Below are 19,242 nucleotides of genomic sequence, written 5' to 3'. Positions count from 1 at the left end.
GTGCTGGAAGATGGATGGCCAATAGCCCTTTCTATGTATCATCATCAATTTCATTAACTTATAGGAGAGGATTTATTTGAGTTTAAAATACAGCAGCCTGGAAGTGGACCTATAGAAACTCTTTGAGTTTTGCTTGGAATCAGAAGGGGTATTGTGGCCTATGGAGTAAATTCAGAACTCCATTGCATGAAACACACAGAAGAACCAGGGGTGTAACAGAGACTTAGATTGAGCAATGGCTCAGTGATTGCACAGTGGGAGCTGGGAAATTCTGTGGGTCCACAGGCCATGTAGCAAGGATTTAGAAATGAGGGTATGCAAAATTGGAGAATTACAGTAAAAGCTAAGGAGGGTTAAAAGAGAAGGTAGGAGTCTGGCAGACTTCTACAAAATTAAGATGGTAATAAAAACTAAGGAGAGAGCATCTCAAGAAAAATATGTAAGAAAATACACGGTATAGATGTTTATGAGTGCATCATTAAGCAAATCTAAAAACATCCTACTCCCAAGTTTACAAATGCTGAACATGGAAGAAGAGTAGTATTTATTGCAGACGTTTTTTAATAGTCTAAGTGATAACATGACATAGCAAAAGATGTCTTCCAAGCAGTAAAGTCTATGAGTTTCCCTAGAAAAGTACCAGTGACCTCATTACTTCAATGGTTTGCACTACAGCCTTGAAAATACACTTTTATAACACAGAATTACCAATTGTATAGCGATAGAACTAATCACTGATTAGGAAGAGCTGTGCAACAGCAAAGCTTCTCCCTTCATTCTGCTTTAGTGTGTGCTGCATTAGGCTTTGCTGGTGCACGGGCTACTACCCTTGTGACCTCCTGCACATACAGACAAGGGAGCCCTTTCTTCCACACAAGTCCTATCTCAGAGGCATATAAGCTGCCATTTCTTACCCCAGTCTTCACCAAACTGAAAGTAAAGTAGGACATCTGTACTGGAAAACTATTAGCTGATTTCGGATAAAACAAGCAGGCCCTTGTTTCTCAGGGGCTCGCCTGCTTTTGCATTCCTTGAGCTCTCCCCAGCCCGGTGGTGTTAAGCACTGCAGTGCCATCTGGAGTTGATAAGGAAACCTTTGTTGATAAGGAAACCTCTGTCGATTTCAAAACTGGAAGGAACACACAGACACTCTTACATATGTGTTCTTGGATTAATTTTTGGTTTTTTAAAATCACAAATCCAAGCTTTCAGAAATGAACATCCGTCTTCAGTTTGGAGAAATGTGAGAATGAAATTAATGATGAAAAACAGGTCACAAAATACTTGTTTTGGTGACTTGGTATCAAGGTCAATTCAAGATACAACCATGAAAGCTATAAAATACAAAATAGTTCAGGATGACATCTCTTAAAAACCTAAACAGTTCCGCAAGCTGGGATTATTCTGAGTCTTACTGAGCTCTGCAAAAATTCATGTGGCCAGAGAGGAATGCATTCCTCCACTGCTAAAAATCAATAGGATTTTTGTTTATGAATTAATTTGAAACTCGGGTTTCTGCAGTTAAAATTTGAAAGAAGCTCTATGTAACAAGATTCCCATTTTCTCTCATGCCTCTTAGCTGTTCTGACCTTAGTCTTTCCAGTAATGCTACTGTATTACTGAGCTGGCAAGAAAGAAGATATGAACATAAGGAGCTTCATAAAATCTTTTTCCTAAACATGATCTGCTGTCCTAAATTTGTAAAACTTTTTTTGAGCTCTGTGTAGACAAATTACAGGTCTCCAAAGCAACTACGGAATAGTGCTAATGATGTTTTAATTGCTATTCATTAGAATAATAGATATTGTTTGGGTTTGTTGGAGGTTTTTTCCCCTGGGTAAAAATGTGGTTTAAATTCCTTTACATAGAAGCATAAGAGTGTGAACTTAAGAGTTTTTACATGTGCTGGCTGCTGCTGAAATAAATCCAGATGATCCCCTTGATTTCTTGCAATCTCTAACTGTAATTCTGAGGACATTTTTTAGGCAAAAGAACTGTTTTGCTGCAGAGAAGTGCGTGCCATGGCTCTCTGAGCACAGGACCAGGGACCTGAAATGAGACCTGAATCCTAATCCTGGCTCTAAGACTGGCCAGTGCTGTGACCTTGAGCAAGTCATATATGTGGCTCCATAAAACGATTGTTATCTCCACCATCACAGGATTTGGGGGAGGATTAATTTGTTCATGTCTGCTTAGAAAGATGAAAAGCATTAAGTCCTTTCAGCTGCAGGTTGTTAGGAGTCAGTCAACACCGTGAATGTCAGATATGAAACAGTCATGCCTGGAGCCAGAGAATGTGAATATTAAAGGTGACATGTTTAAAGTCTTTGTTATACTAAGGGGAGCTTTAATTCTGACCCTCACTGGCATGCAGTCCTGGAATGTACACATCTGAAGACTTTTAGGGGTATATACAGCAAATCACTAATCCCATATTATGATTTTGAAGTTACTGCAGCTGTTGTGTGCCAAAATAAATCTGAAATTAGTTAACAAACTTGGAGCAAAGGGAGCTGGCACATTAGCTGATCTTACTTTCACCTATCTAAAAGAAAAAAAAAAGTACTTTAGTTTGAGATTTCGAGATAGAAAGCACTGGTACACTTTGCAGAAAAATATTTCTTAAAAAATACTATAAACCATTGATATCTTTTCAGTAAACAAAGTCAATAACATCACACAGATTTAAAACAAAAAACAAAACCTCAACAATATAGAAGCACTTCTACTCACCTTGCACTCCTTCGTCAGAACTGCTTATTCACTCTCTAAGCATCTGTGGGTGTTACCTTTATAGTGATTCCCTGCCAGGCAAGCTGCAGCCCATCTGATGCTGTCACAGATGCATCACTCCTTAACTTTGATCCTTTCTTTGGTCTCTCACTTCACTTCCAGAATAAAGCTTTGGTTCTAACCATCAAAGCCACATATGTATCATGTCTTGGCTACAGTAGAGATAGTCTCTCTTTCTCTCAGTAGGGCTACAGTGTTCTTTTGATCACTAAAAATCAAAAGCCAACAGAAGTGCAGTAATAACTAGGAAGAAAACATTTCCCATTGAGAACATCCACTGGATAATAACATGCCACATACCAGCACGAGAAAAAATGTATTGGATTTTGCGGGATAGGGACCAAAAGTGAATGTATCACATTGAGCATACACCTTATAAATTTGTCCAAAGCAGGAATCTGTGTGAAAATGGCAGATGGGTTGCACAGTAAGGGAAGCACAATCCATCTCTTACTCATTTTGTCCTGAGAGAGAGCAAAATGATGATTCATGAAGAATTCCTTCCAGGAATGGTGGATATTATTTGAACCCTTTTCTTTAGAAAAGCAAATTAACTTTCCTGTGGACGAACACAATGGCAGGTATTCATTTCTTTACACAACCACATGAGAAGGCTTAGTTTGTACTAAAAATCACATCTTTTCAAATGTATTTTGCACTTCTTTAAGTGGACTTTCCCCTAAAATAGTTCTCTGCTCAACTGAATTGTGCAGTTTATGTAAATGATGTGTGTGTCTGTGTGTGTAAGTAGAAGGAAAGTCAATTCTGTTCCTACAGCCTGTGCATTTTCTGCCTTATCTGTTTGAAATGGTGCAGCTTCTGTCTGTTTTAAGGTCCTACACTGAAAGAAAAGGCCACCAGCAAGAAAGGTACCTTCCTCCCACAATAGTTTGAGTATTGTGCCACAGAACAGATTGTATCAGTTAAAAAAAAAAGTCATGTCCCTGATGAAACAGTATCAGAAGCATGTAAAGATCACAAAGATCACGTCTCCCTCCTTTCATTGTTAGTCAGCTACTTTTATGTAACAAAATGCCAGCATGATGATTCTGATCTAATTCAGCTGCACAAGCACTTTGACTGAAAGTTCAGAGAGGTGTTTTTATTCCTGTCCAACACGACCTAATAAGGGGTGGCAAAACAGGAAGCCCTCGTGGGCAGATCCTTCCTCACTATAATGGCAGGGTGGAAGGTGCCATCTGTCATTGCATGCCATTATATTGGAAAGTGCTGTCTCCTCTAAACTTGCAGCAGCTGCTCCTGAAGGCTCAGCTCTTTGTCCTGAGCTGGCAGCTGCCTCTGCCACCCCCTTGGGAATAGTTTTGTTTTCACAGAATCCGACAGGGCTAGAAGTGATCTCAGAGGTCATCTGGTGCTTCCGCCAGCCACTGGGATGGGTAGGCACTCCTGACAGATGTTCTCCCTGGCAGGCAGAGATTCTGGCTCTCAGAGACCAAACCTAAGTTGCCTTTCCTAAATTAGGAGACCTATCAGCTCCTCTGGCGCGTAGTGGCAGTTTGATGCCCAGCTGTTTTTCAGCTATGACCATTTACTCAAGCAATATGATTTTGTGAAAATACAAGATTTTACTTGAGGAATCCATTGTGAAGATGGTGGGTTGGTCTTTTAGAAAGATTCTGTCCTTCAATTTTATTCTCCAGGTTGCACGCTTCCTATCCCGCTACCCTCTGCTTAGCCTTGCTAAACCAGTGACACAAAAATCCATCAAATTCCTTGGCTGCAGGACTACAAAGCATTACAGATTTAATTTTAAATGAACAAGGCAACCTGCACCTCTTCAGATCTACTACAAACTTTTTGTAAGGAAGTGAATACTGGGTAACACCAGTAAGCTGAAACAAAAATACAGTCAGTGCCTACAAATGAAAGTAATTCAGAGAATGAGAGAATGAGCATGGTGCCTTGAGATCTCTGTTCCTGAAGAACAAATGCATCCATACAAACTCCCTCCTAATTTGCAAAAGAATTTGTAGTGTAGATTTTCATTAGTGGGCACACTTTTTAGCAGATGCTTATACAAATAAATCTCTGTGGCAATAACGAGATATGCTTGGCTTCTCTCCCTGATTGATGTATTCTGCCTGTACACACCTGCATTCAAAAGCACAGAAAAGAGTATTATCCTCTGTGAGAAAAAGGAACATTGAAAGCCTCAAACAGTTCTGCATTTGCAACAGAAACAGAAAGGACTTTTTGAATGACTGGCTAGTGATAAGTGAAAAAAAGTCCTATTGTTAAACCACACAAAGCACTGGAGACAAGACAAACCTATTTACATATGAGAACTCAGACCTCAAGCAAATCCTGTAAGAAAGGACATGAGACAGGATAAAAGATATGCAAAATCCAGAATTCCTTCTTCCCCACAGTGATTACTTCAAATTTCTGCTTCTCTCGTTTTTCCTTAAGGGTTAATCCTGTATGCAAGCAACTATGCAACGATGGTCTCCAAAAATACACTAGAACTGTCCATAAATGTCTTTCCGCTTCTAAAAATGCACACAAATTATACATTGAATAGGTGCTATATATTTCATTCTCTCTACAGGTTATATGTATGATGCAAGGTATTTAAGGAAATGCTTCTCCAATTTGAGCATCATGACTAAGTATCAGTCAGAAAGAGAAAGGTTATTTTAAAGATACGAGTCAAGATTGTGTATGATTTGTACAATACTAACAGAAGAAAAAGGAATAGCAAGACCCTTGAAAAGAATGTAGACATGCTGTGTTCATACACATTTTGTTAGGATAAAAACTAAATGGTAACAGAGCTTTAATATTCTAATGCTATGAGAAATTAATTTTCTCTCTGATTCTATATACTATTTTTTCAGCTGATTCTAATAAAATGTCCTTCCCCTATACCAAACTACTTTAATATTTCAGTCTATCTGAATATCTTTAGTGCAACATAGCATATAAGAAGTAATTTTATTCCACAAGACAAACAGCCTTTGATGTTGTTTAGGAGTAATGGAACAGGTTAAAATGTTGTCCTGTTTAAGCTTGAACTTTACCTGTTCAAAACTTCGCTTGTTAGCTCATCTCTGCATGCAACGTTTGACTTTTCCAATATCCATGAGGCCTTTCAGTACAAATAATTAGTTCTTTGTTAAAAATCAAGATTCAGGGAACCAAAGATACTGTAAAAGGTTGAGAGGAAAGAAAAAAAGCCAACAAAATGTACTGTCCCTGTCATCCAGGTGCTTTCATAACTGAAGTAACAACCTTATTACACTGCCTGCTTGTAAATGATTTAAAAGGTTCTGCTGTTTGACGAGTCAGAAGAGTTTAAGCAAGAGCTGATAGGGCTCAGACAGGCAACTTTATTGTTTGTGACAGCGCCTGGTATCCTGAGCCAAAAGGAGCTCACAAACTCTTACTCATGTGTCTAGCCAGATAATCACAGGGACGTTTCTGACCTGTGGAAGAAATGCTTGTGATTTCTGAAAGTGAGCAGTTAGCACTGCAAGGAGGATTAAACTGCTAACATGAATTTAAGGCAGTGGTTTGACACAGACCTGAACTCTCTATGTGCTAACAATTCCAAACAGTCTGCTTCGGCCACTAAATTGTAACAATCCGTTATTTGCACGGGATTTCTCCTCTGATATTAAACTGAGGGATTCTGAAAGATTACATTCTCTTGAAGACATTACCTTAGAAAAGTCTTAGCACAAGTGCATTTAAAATCTGTGGCAAAAGTTTAAGAAAGAGCCAAAAATAGTCACAAGTCTGTGTATTTCAGTAGCAGATGGCTTTGTCTTTTTAACTTGCATACCAACCTTATCTGAAAAATGTAAATTCTACTGCTAAAAGCACATTCCTCTGAAATCAGATGTGGGCTTCATTATTTAGGCCTGGTTGTTTCCACGTTCATTTAATTAAGTTTTGTGAGTAGAACAGATGAGAGAGAGGGGGACAAAAAACTAAGGGAAGGAGACTTTTGCAGTGAATATTCATCCCCTCCAAAGTTCCTCTGTCATTTAAAACCAAATAGCCAGACTCGCTGCTGAGGGAGTCATCTCAGTGAGAACCCCTTGCTAATCCTCTTCGTTGCTTACAAGATGCAATTTTCCCACAAGCTGCAGGTGTCAGTCCAGCACACATCCAGCCTCACCCAGGTTTGAATCCCTAGAGCACATCAGGGCTCCGTGGGGCCACCTCAGCTAAGGAGAGGGTGTCCCTGTGCACAGATCCCCCCAGGCTCTTTCAGCCATGGCAGAACCTAGCCCTCACAGCAGAGCCTGGATGTTTGTAACACTACCTGCAGAGCTGCAGTGGCCAGGATCTTAGAATAAGCAGTTAAGAGGCTTTACCACATAGGGAGCTTGGAAACTCACAGAAAATGTTCAAATCAATAGAAGATGACTTGGCAAATAAGAGAAATCTTTCAACTACTTTGCTAAGAAAACAAACAAATTACTTCCTTAGGTCATGTAGCGTTGTCCAGAGTTAAATGTAGTAACTTCAAATAAAGGAAAGATTATGGATGGAAAAATGTACTTCTGTGGAGTTTCTGAGAAAATGCATGTAGTATATGAAAAGGAATATGAACCTCAAACTGCTGTGGTAATGTATCCTGTACAGGCAGGCATCACAAAAACAGTAAATTCTTGCAAAGTGGCTGAAGGTGACAGAGCTGTACATTGGAGAAAAGAGCTGCTGTTAGGGTTCCCTTTGGCATGTACCTGATTAATCCCTCCATTTCACATTTCTCCCCAGCAGCCAGCTGAACAGCAGAGTGGGGGAATTAGTTTCCTTTGCCCTCAGAGCAATCTAATTCCTCAAGGAAAATGGATGGCTTTAGCTAGGCAGCTAAATATAAGTCAAAGAAAACATGTTCTTTCCAGTTACACAAAAGCGTGTACCTGCAACAAATGAGTGCCATGTTAAAAATACATAACAAACAGCATAACCCCAGTCTCTAAAACAGGTCTAAAAAGGACATGAAAAGCCCCCTGAGGCGTCAGCAGCAGAACTAATCAAACTTGGGATTTTAAAGAACTCGTGTCCCAGGACCTCAGCATCTCCTTCCAAACTGTGCCAAGCTCCTACCACCAGAAACTGTAACATTCCTCCACACTGCTCTTCCCTTCCAGCATCCCACTGAGTCCTAAAGGCTGCACCTGAGGGTTTCCCAGGGCCCCTTGATGTGTCTGCAGTTTTCATCCTCTCTCTAAAAGATGTGCTGAGACTTGCCTCCTTCCCACATGCCCCACTGGCACCCAGCACTGCAGAGCTGCCAGCAGCTGTGTGACCACACAGCTTTTGCCTTCTGGCAGCCGGGTGGCCAAACAGAAACCAAAAGGGGAGTTACACTCTGATCCTGTCCAAAGAGCAGTCAAGTCTCTCTCCTCCTCCAGCTCCAAATTCTTACAAGGTTTCTTAGAACTCTTAGAGCAACTTTTCCAGCTTCTGTCCTACCAGATCTAGTTTATAGCAAGCAGACTGATGGAAAACGCTGGACAGATTTACTGCATACACTTTGTTTCCTTAGGATGAAGGCTAAACGTGACACAAAACCTTAGGTTTGTAAATAAGTACTAAGTGGATCAATTATAAACACTGTGGGGGCTTTGCTACTCTCTCCATTGCATTTAAATTTTGCACACTGTCTGATTTACAAGAAATTGTAAACATAATTTAAAAAAATCAGCTTATTTTAGAAGCCATATAAAATGATCAGGTTACTTATAATTAGGAACTAAATTAATTACAAATACTATAATAATTTTTGCCTAATTCTTCTAGTCTTCCAATTTCATGACTACATCAAATGTTGTACTAAAGTCTCAACTTTAGCAAGCAGCTAAACTATGGATAAAACTGAATGCAATTTTGCCCCACCTTTATTGGAAAACTCTTTCATTGAAGCAACATTCATGCTTTTTACAAGTTACTCTAATGATTGCCTACTGCCTTTTGGTGCATTAAAGCAGTACCTTTTAGTAATACATTTGTAGTGTGTATTTGAATATCCCCTGTATCTTAGTATACAGCTGTTCCACAGTCTTGGAAAGAACAAGCAGCAGTTCTGATTTTAGGAAAAGATCCCTGCTTTGAAGTCAATCCACACTAAAGTCAATAGCACTGACAATGACTTTACCAGGAGCTGAAGCTGAACCTAAATGCTCATATGTTAAATTAGCCATAGTATCAGCCATCCATTACTTTTTGACACCCACGTTCTTCAAAGTGGAGCACTCCTTCCAGACTCTTCTCTTTTTGTAGACTAGGGAAATTTCCAGGGAACTAAACTGTAATGTAATTATGACAGTATGACTCTGCAGTTGTCATAGCAATGGAAGGAGGGTGATATACTGTTGAAGTAAAAATAAAACTTCAAGTACAGTTAGTGGAGATCTAACAATTATTTCTAACTGCTTTACCACATTTACAGGCCCTTTGGAGAAAGGCCAGTGAAGTTACCCAGGTACCCTTCTGAACTGCTCTACACAGAGTTCTCCACCTCTGGGCAGTAGGAGCCCGACTGTTCTGGTTTCCCTGTAAACTGTCTATTCCTGGGCCTGCTCATTATTGCATGTGCTATGCAGGACTGAAAAAGCTCCGCAGTGTTCACTGGGTAGAGAAGTTCCTTTCCCTATATCCTTAAAAGATACCCTTAAAAACTTAGGAGTTAAGATGAACTGGGGTTATGGAGTCAAAATGGGAAAGCTATGTTGGGATGTAGTTTGGACCATGGATAGGAAGCTTTAGTAGTAACATTGACTCTGTTCTGTTGTGCACACACCAAACTCTGACTTGAAGCTGCCTGTAGCAACTACTCAGTTTTTAAGTTACACTCTCCTACCAAGCACCCCTCTTTCAGAGCGATTCCCCTGCCTCGTGCTGTCATAATGTGGTAAAGAGATACAGCTCACAACTGCAACACCAAGGCATAGAAATCAGCCTCTGCAACAGCTGCTTATTGACTTTATAACAAATTTCTTCTTGTATTAAAACCTATTTGAGTTTTCCTTAGGAATACACACTACAACTTCTCTCCCTCACCAGATGCTGTTATTAAAAGGAACAGGGCACTGAAAACTTAGCAAGTCCCTATAATCCATCCTGGTTTTCAGTCCGAATTTTGTGGAGTGATGCTTTAGGACTTTTATTCTTCCCTTGGTACAGGGAATACCAGCCAAATGTTCCATGTTGCCCAAATCATGAGCATGATTAGAAACATAAATCATTTCACTTTTTAACTTATGCCAGAGAAAGTACTGTGAATCTTGCTGAAGTCCATTCTCACCACCGAGACTACTAAGGAACGGCACTGTCTAAAGATCTGTAAAACAGAATCATTAGTTTTAGTAGTAGAAACAGGATTTTCTCCTGATTTCAAAACCAAGTAAAATCCAATTAAGACAGAGTAGCAGGAAATTCCATTCCAAATAGAGATAGGTGGAAGTTTTCCCAATGTAATTTTAAAATGGTTTCCTTCAGTCCAGGGTGATGACTAGTTGTAGTTTTCTTATGGGAAATGGGGTTGGGAAGGGGGGTAAGGTTTGTATTCACTGATAAGATAAATTAAAATACACACAACATTAAACAGTTATGCTAAACATCATGCTTTTTATTCTTGGGAAAAGAGCAAGAAAATAGCAGTACTTCAACAGACCAGAAAAAGCCTCCTGTGAATACTAAAAGCACAGCAAATTGTACTAAAAGCTTATACATTCATAAGTCAAAGCATAAAGTTGCATGTAAATATGTGTGTGTATATATATTTATACATGTATACACACATAGGCACACAACTTTTAAGTACACATGTAACTATCTGAATTATCTGTGTTTTCCTTATCATTCAGTTTAGTTTTGGGTGAGTGAAGCAATTAGACCAGAATTAACATTAAAAAAATATCCAACCACTGCCACAGACTAGCTTAAGAACTTATACACGTACACAATTACAGCACAGTCTTTACTCTTGTGGCCTTTGAATTCCACTAAAATAAGCCAGTTTTAGAGGGAATGCACCCTGGAAGTCTCTTGGCTTCTATCACTGAAACATCCTAGCCTTTGTTAAAAACTAACAGAGGAGCTACCCCAGAATGTGATCTCCAATTCTTCCTGCAAACTGCATGCATGCCAGACATGAACCATGCAAAAACCCTTTGAGGTTTAAGCCCTTAATTATTACCTTGTGTCAATATTCAGGCACTGTGCTTTACAGCAATCTTCAGAATTAAATTTTAGAAACTAGTATCGCATTGGGAGTTGATTTTACTTAAATTAAAGAAGGGTGAAAACTCAGATAGTTGGCAACTCTCAGCTGATTAAGCATTTCACACTATGAATTAATAAAAACTTAATCAAGTGCTTTAGTAAGTTCTGAAAACAAAAATAAGTTATATTTCAAAGAACAAGTTAGTATAAAAAGTTTTAACATATGCAAAGTATGTGCTCAAAATACTTATTTTGCATTTTTAAAAAGAGCTGTCATCTACCTTACAGCAACAATGTTCACCCAGTATAAAATATTGCAATTTGTCCCATTGTGTCATATGAGAGGTTTCCTTATTCTTCATATGATCAAGAACACTTGCACAAGAGTTCATGTTATTCCAAGCCACATAGTGGCAGACAGACTATGTTTGAAAATGTGCTTTTACTATGCAGTGCAGTAAAAGCTAAGCAAACCATTTCAGAGCAGCGTTTAGCAGGTCAAAGAGCTACGTCGATGCAAGAAATCCAGAGAAGAGTATAAAAGTTAACGCCAACTGGCAGTACCAAGAAAGTGAATTAGATCAACAGAAGGAAAAAACCCTGCTGATAATATTCACTATCACATGTACAGCTTGTAAGCTAGGAATAAATTAGCTTAAGGAGAAAAAAAAAATAACTGTGTAAACAATTCATCCAGTACAAAACTGGATGCAGCCGGTAAGAGCAGAGCTAGCTTAGTAGTGCTGAGGATGTGTGTGCATCCAGATGCCTGTTCAAAATGCATTTATCAATGCCACTGACCCCCCGCCCCCAAAAATCGCCTAGAGCTATTTACACCACAGCGGAGGCTTCCCTCCCCCCTTACAAAGTTATTACAACTCAGGAAGTCGCTGCCGTCTTCTACGATTAAAATTCCAGTTATAAGCTACCGATGTTTGTAAGATGAAAACACCCACCTTCCAAATTAAATTGAAAACTCTTGTCAAGCATGTCTGAGGACTCTTCAAAAGTTAAAAGTACAGCACTTTGCTCAAGTGGTATTTGCATGAGTAACTTGTACTGACAGCCTGTTAAAATAAGAGAATTTAACACAACTCGGGGTAGCTGGGTGTTCCTTCTCAGGAAGAGGGATCCATATAAATTCCAGTTGCTCTTGTTGAGGTGTGTTACAGGGAGAGAAGGACAAAAGAACCTCAGTTCAGTCAGCCTTGAGGGGAATCTTCCTGCTTCTAGAAGTATTCCTCCTCTTCATCAAAAAAGCCGTTTTCCAGGGCATACGAGCAGTCTGCGTTAGAGTCGGCTTGGCAGGCACCTTTGTATTCTTGAATGGATTCGTACAGGGAGTAGAGTTGACACAGCAATGACATATCCAGCTGCCGAAGGCCAACCTGAAGGGGGAGCAATTCAAACAATCATCATTACAATTGCCTTTCTATGGCAGTATGTACCTTTTGTTGCTAAACAGGAGGTTCAAGCTTCTTTCCACCTTGAACAGTTCTGAAATGTGGAAGTAAAATTCATTTCCTAAGGTGACTGGTGGACAAAAGAACAATAAACAATGTGATACAATAATTCAGAACAAATCCAAAGTGTTCTTCAAAATGTTGTATTAGAACAGTGTGCTTAACTTTCAAAAAGCAGTTCACTGCCATGGCAACCATGGCAGAGAAATTCATAAAGGCTATATTTCTCATTATGCAAGGGAGATATTTTTCCAGAAACAATGTGTGTCTTTCACACATCTTTCTCTCACACCATCACAACGCGCTCTGTTTTTGTTTGAAACGGTCTGGAGTGAAAATTTCAAATGGGACTCTGACTGATTTTCCCACTTCCCAGCTAAGTATTTCTATTCTAATTTTCTTTTGTATATTGATGTACCTGGGCATCTGACAAAGCCAGACTGTCCAGCACAATACACCACACTACTTTAAGGCAGCAAAACTAAAGCAGAAGTGACACAAAGACAAATGTCCTATCTTGCAAATCTTCAAAGTATTTTCATGTGCCACTCAAGCATAGACTTGATAATAGTTAAGCACCTAATAATTCGGTCCTTAAGCCTCTCAAACATTAGTTCCAGAGCGAATTAAACATTTGAAGAACCATTTAAAAAAAAAAAGGCTGCATCTTTATGTCAGGTACTAAACCAGTATGTTGCACTGCAAAGTGAAATGAAGCTGCTCATTTAACTCAATTCAGTCTTCCTCTCTGGCAACAAAATGGAGAGTTCACTTGACATTGTCACCTATCCAAGTCAGATCAAATTAAAACTAGGTTTTGTCTCGCAGCAAATTTAAACCACCACCCAGGAAGAGGTTATAGAGAAGCATTATAGAGAAGCATTTCAGCCATATTTTTCAAGGAACTGTTAAGCCGACAGACTGTTCCTAGTGAGCCTCAGTTTCATCAAAGAAGTTTTTGCCACAACTCATGTCAAGAGGAAATAAATAAATAAATAAATAAATAAATAAATAAATAAATAAATAAATCAATCTAGCAGCCTTTACTGCAACCTGAACACCAGGCTGTATTTTACTCAGAATGAGAACTCTTACCTTACCTCACCTTATACTTCTGAATTCTCAGGACAATACACTCAGTACACAAGAAAACCACAAGACGCTAGCATGAAGATCTTACTTTGATATTGCTGAACTATCCTACCAGCAGCTCTTTCTAAAAGTGAGGAGAAAAAACAAATCATGCCCCAGAATGCTACGGAGAAAAATAGGATGCGGCATCTTTCAAGAACAACACAAATTACTTAGTGACATCATGAAGCCAAAACATGAAGTCCTGCACAGGCTAAATGTGAAGACTTCAGGACAAGACATGGAACACTGTGCTGGCTGCCAGGATATTACAGATAAGTCTTTCCACCACCTCACATCTATGCTACTTTCTCACCCATTTTCGTTCATAACCTAGACAAACTGCTCACCTGAGCTAAGAAAGGATGCCGTGAAATTGGGCCTAACACTATGACATACAAACATAAGATCCACCTGGCAGACCTGCATGAGAACTTAATGTTTGAGGGACAAGACCGCAGCCCAAAACTGTTCAAAAAGAAATCATGACTGAGTTGAGCCCAAAAAGTGAACCTGGAGACAGGCGACCTTTGTCTCCCAAGGAAAGTGGGAGCATTTTCACCAGCAGCTCTCCTGTTTGAGCTCCATAAAGGACTTCAGTACTTTCTGTGAAGTTCAATTCTACTGACTGCCAAGCACAAACTTCAATGGAAAAATTGCTCAGCAGAATTAATGTAACAGGTCTTTAAACCAAATAGTTATGTTTCATATCTTATTCTTCTGCTGCTGCCACTAATATCAAACAACCAAACAAGAAGTCTACTGAGAAAAATGCAGTCTCTTCAAAACTTTCAAGTGTGATTCCTGAGGTAAGGAAAGCCTGGAGAAATGTCCAAGCCTATAGCATTAGCAGAGTTTTTAATGCCAGCCAAGATTTGACTCTTGATAAGACAACCTATAGAGCACAATTCCTGTGGTAACTCTGTTCCTCAGATTGCAATTCTGAAATGGCCGCTACTTTCCTCCCTCCCTCTCCAAAGCATCCAAGTTCATCACTTTCTCAGCTTTAAAAACTTAAAAACATACACAGTGCCTTGCTTGATCATGCAAGGAAAGATGCTCCGTGCATTTCTTCCTCACTCACTATGGAAATTGAAAGCAAACCCATCGCTCAATAAAAGTATCTTTGGCTGCTGCAAGAAAGAGTGTTCAGTATCAGTAATCAAGTGCTTTTATCTTCTTGATGAAAGGCAGCCTATTAGTACACAAGAGTCTCTCTAATTTGTACAGCCCACAGAAAAGTACATCTGGAACCAAGGAGCCTGTTGCTTGAAAGTCTTTGATGTGTTTAGAAGTATCTTTTCCTTCAGAAATATTTTATCGAATTATCGTCAAGTATTAAAGGAAAGTTTAAAGGGGAAGTCTAGTTATCAAATGACTTTGAGAAGTATCTCATTTAATTTGCCATTCGGAAAAAAAATAATTAGACTTGTCTAATGAGTTATCTTTGTCTTTTTGGAAAGGCTTAAGATGACTAAGACCACATGTCCTTGTTTCCTTTTACAGCATTGCAGAAGAAAGCCCTGGCAGTTGACAGACACCCATCCTTCCTGAGCTTTAATGCAAACCGGCAATTCTAAGTTTTAAGAAATTACCTCCAACTATTCAAACACTGGTGGCAGACTAAGATTTCAGCACGTTACACTGTCCTTCTAAATCCACAGAAGGACCTTTCAAGAGAGTTTCTTGTCCTTTTTAGCCTAAGAAAAAAGGTCTTGAACTGGGCAGATTTTCAGCAATATCATATTTTATATGCTTCGTGGAGTTACTAGAGCTGGAAGACACCTCTGGAGATCACCCAGTCCAACCTCCCTGCCAAAACAGGGTCACCTTGAGCAGGTGACACACGAACATGTCCTGGTGGGCTTTGAATGTCTCTAGACAGGCAGACTCCACAAGCTCCCTGGGCAGCCTGTTCCAGTGCTCTGCCACCCCCAATGTAAAGAAGTTGTTCCTCATGCTGAGATGGAACTCCTTGTGTTTCAGTTTACGGCCATTGCTCTTCATGCTGTTGCTGGGCACCACCGGAAAGAGTCTGGCACCGTTCTCTTGAGACTCACCTTTCAGATATTTATATGTATTAATGAGATCCTCTCTGTCTTCTTTTCTCTAGACTAAACAGGCCCATCTCCTGCAGTCTCTCTTCATAACAAAGATGCTCCAGACCCCTAATTATCTTTGTGGCCCTCCGCTGGACCCTCTCCAGCGGCTCCTTGTCTTTCTTGTACTGATTCTACAGAATCCCCAGCGCGCAAGGCTTAGGCTATTATTAGTCATTACAGCTGCAGCTTGCACCAGCAAAGCACCAACACCCAATTAGTGTTTAATCAAAAGGTGCGCCAGGTCGCCCGGAAGAATTTCGCTATACTAACTCCGCGCTACAGGATCAAAACAGAGTCCTGGAGAAAGCTACGCCGAATCGCTGCCACTTGGGCTGCACGAATCTGTGCCGACACCGGGGGTATTGTTCAACGCCAGCCTTTCGCCGTGGGTGCCGGGTCCCGGTGGGTGCCGCAGGGCGCGGTGAGCGGCTCCTCATCCCCATCGGCCCCACCGCCACCGGCCCCAGCCTTCCCCGCCGCCGGTACCGACCGGCTAACGGGGGCTGCACCGGCCCGGGCCGCCCGCGCCCACCCGGGGTGGGAGCCGGGGGACGTTCTGGCCCCAGGAGGTGGCGGCGCCGCCGCTCGCCACGTCCGCCGCCCCCGCCGAGCCCCGGCCCGCCCCGCTCACCATCTCCTTGCGGAGCAGGGCCAGCGCCGCGTCCAGGTTGGGAGGCTTGGGCGGGCGCGGCGAGCCACGGCCGCCGCCGCTCAGCTCGTCTTGGATGCGGGACTTCTGCGCGTAGAGCCGCTCCAGGTCCCGCCAGCGCCCACCCTGGCCGCCGCCGCCTCCCGAGGACGAGGAATTCAGCAGCCCGCTCAAGCTCTTGGGCAGCGGCGGCAGCCCCGCGCCGCCGCCGGGCCCCAGCAGCCCCGGCCCGCTCATGCTGCAGCCGCGGCCACCGGCGGAAGGAGCCGCCTCGGCCCCGCCGCGGGAGGCGCCGCCCGGAGCCCGCCCCGCCTCCGGGCCGGGCGGGGGCGGGGGAGCCGTGCGGGGCCGGCGGAGGGAAGGGAGGAGAAGGGGGGGAGAAGGGAGGCGGCGGGGTGGGGGCGGCGGAGGGGCCGCGTCGCGGGTGCCCTGGGTCAGGGCCGGGGCCACCGTGGGCTGCCACAGCTCGGCCGCTTTGTCTGAGCCGAGGCGAGTCCCCGCGGGCGCAGCCTCAGCCCGTGCCCCGCAGAAACAGCCCCGCGGCAGCGCCCAGTGCCCGGGCCCCGGGAGGCAGAAGCGCCCTGCGGCTGCGGGGCTGAGCCGCCGGGCTCGGCCCTGGGGCTGGGGGAGGCATGAAGCGCAGTGAAAGCAGGCATGAAAGCAGATTAAATGCTACAGGCGGAGGGTGACCGGTTCTCCTGTGGCGATGGCGGTACATCAGTCGCCTGATAACGAGACATCTGCTCTCCCTTTCCATCAAGACGTTTCTTCTGCTCCGGTTTGGGCTGGGATAGATGGCTTCTCAGTAGCCTGTACATTGCTCTGTTTTTGATTCAGAATGAGAATAATGTTGATAATATACTGACGCTTTGATTTTTGCTAAGTCGTGTTTATCCTAAGGGCGTTTTTTTGCCTCTGTGTGTCTGCCTCATGTTCTAGTGGGGAAAAGGTACACCAAAGAAGCTGGGAGGGAGCGTAGCCGTGGCAGGTGACCCAAACTGGCCAAAGGGATATTCACCTTTTTTATTTGTACTTTGTTTGCAATTATTAAACTGTTCTTATCTCAACCTACATGTTTTACTTTTGATTCTCCCTCCCATTCCACTGGGGGAGGGGGAGGGCTGAGTGGGGGTGGCTAAGCGGGCAGCTGTGGTGCTTAATTTCCAGCTGGGCTTAATCCACAACACTTTAATATCCCCACAGCCAAGTTTTGTACCAAAAGTGTTAAATCTCCAAGCATTGCAGCTACACAAACGTATCTGCTTTGTGAGTCAAATGTCTCAATCTGAGCTCGCTGTCTGTCTTCCAGCGTTATTCGCAGAGGGTTATTGCTCTGCTTTACAGAAATACCCAGGTGCTTTCCTGAGAAGACTGTGCAGAGGGAGCCATGTTCCAGGACGGGGGATGTGGCACGGGAATCCCCCAAACTGCCAGTGCGGCCGCAGCCCTGGTACCACGGCGATGCCACCTCAATGTGCCAACTCTGATTTTGTGCCTTTTGTGTTTCCCTCCCTATCTCCTTGACATGTTTGCATATCCGGAGTCTCTTGAAATAAATTAAAAAAAAAAAAAATAGGGCAGTTCTGGATTATTCAAAATCCAAACCAAAGCCGGGTATAAAACTGGAGTTCGGGGAATATGCTGCCATTGCAAAACCAGATTGTTTAGAGGTGCATTCCTATTCCCATGACCCTGCTTTGTTTGTGGGGTTTTCTCTTCAAGAAATACCCACATATGGTCATTTTGAGTTAAGCCTCTACATACTTTCAGTTTTGTTCCCAGACTCACATGGCTTTTTCATGGTTTAAATGTCACCAGACTCTGTGACAATTGTTTTCAAACTGCTTACAGTTGAGGAAGCTTTTGCCAATCTTTGTTCATGTTTACATGCCACTTTAGGGATTGACTTCTCAGACAACTTGATGTGCTTTTAGATGCTTTTTACCTTGGAATGAAGAAGATTTTTTTCCCCCGGTTAGGCATGATGCTGCTTCTGCCCAAGTTGATTGTGAAAAATAAAAGTGTGCTCATAGCTTTTATGAAACTGAAGGCATTTTAAACCATCCTTTTTGTAGATTAAAAGTGTCAGCCAAGGGTGCCTGACTGCAAAAACTTTGTTTTGCTAAAGAAGTACACACTGTGCTAGCTTTCTGCTTATTTGGAATTACATTTATTTTCTTCTCCATTCAACACCCCCTTTTTTTCTCCCAGATGACTGCTATTAGATAAAGCTTGTATTATTTTATCTAATAATAGACCACCTTAATTTTTTTTTTGGTTTACCTGATCTCATTAAATTCTGAGTGCATTTTCTTCACACTTTTGTCCTTTAGGCAGCTTGTTGACATGCTTACCATTGCAGAGACCTTTACGCTGTCTTACTGCTCAGCTTTGTAATCTGAAAAAGAAAAAAGCCCCCACTTTTTGTGTCTTCAGTGAACCTTCTCTCAACTGGCAACCTTATCTAGCCTTCATTCATACCAAATTCATAATTATCCTTTAAAATCTAAATCTACTGCTTTATTTATTCCGACCTAGTTCTAACAGGGTGATAATGGAAGCTGGAGTCATTTGCAGTTAATGTCTTTTGGATATGAAGCAAGCTTTTGTTAGCTGTATAGACCTCTTGGTCTTTGTTGGTTCCCAGAACTGAACTACAGAAACATGTTACTTGTCAAAACTGATCTTTGCTAAGGACGTTACCTCAAAAAACCCCACATTAAAAATACATGTTGCTATGTCACAAAGAATTAGGAAGTTCCAGAAGAGTGGTGTCCCATAACATCTCTTTAGGGAAATTCATTGTGGCCAGGGTTTAATTTACGTATTCATATGTGATGTTTTTCCTTTTCTAATTCATTAGGAGGATACACAATGCCTGTGTATCATTTGTGCGTCATTT

General features: G+C 41.9%; 1 protein-coding gene across 1 annotated transcript; it reads right to left on the bottom strand.

Moving 5' to 3' along the window:
- Positions 1 to 10,378: 10,378 nt before the first annotated feature.
- Positions 10,379 to 16,577, bottom strand: FAM89A (family with sequence similarity 89 member A). Its single transcript, XM_066178741.1, has 2 exons — positions 16,323 to 16,577; positions 10,379 to 12,383 (listed from the first exon to the last, which is right to left on the bottom strand). Exons 1-2 carry the CDS (start codon positions 16,575 to 16,577, stop codon positions 12,225 to 12,227), a joined length of 414 nt encoding a protein of 137 aa, XP_066034838.1. The 3' UTR covers positions 10,379 to 12,224.
- Positions 16,578 to 19,242: the final 2,665 nt, after the last annotated feature.

This window comes from Chamaea fasciata, unplaced genomic scaffold, assembly GCF_029207755.1.
Source record: "Chamaea fasciata isolate MVZ Bird 193981 ecotype frontalis unplaced genomic scaffold, bChaFas1.0.hap1 SCAF_3, whole genome shotgun sequence".
NCBI lineage: Eukaryota > Metazoa > Chordata > Aves > Passeriformes > Sylviidae > Chamaea > Chamaea fasciata.
This window is presented reverse-complemented; position numbering and strand designations above follow the sequence as displayed.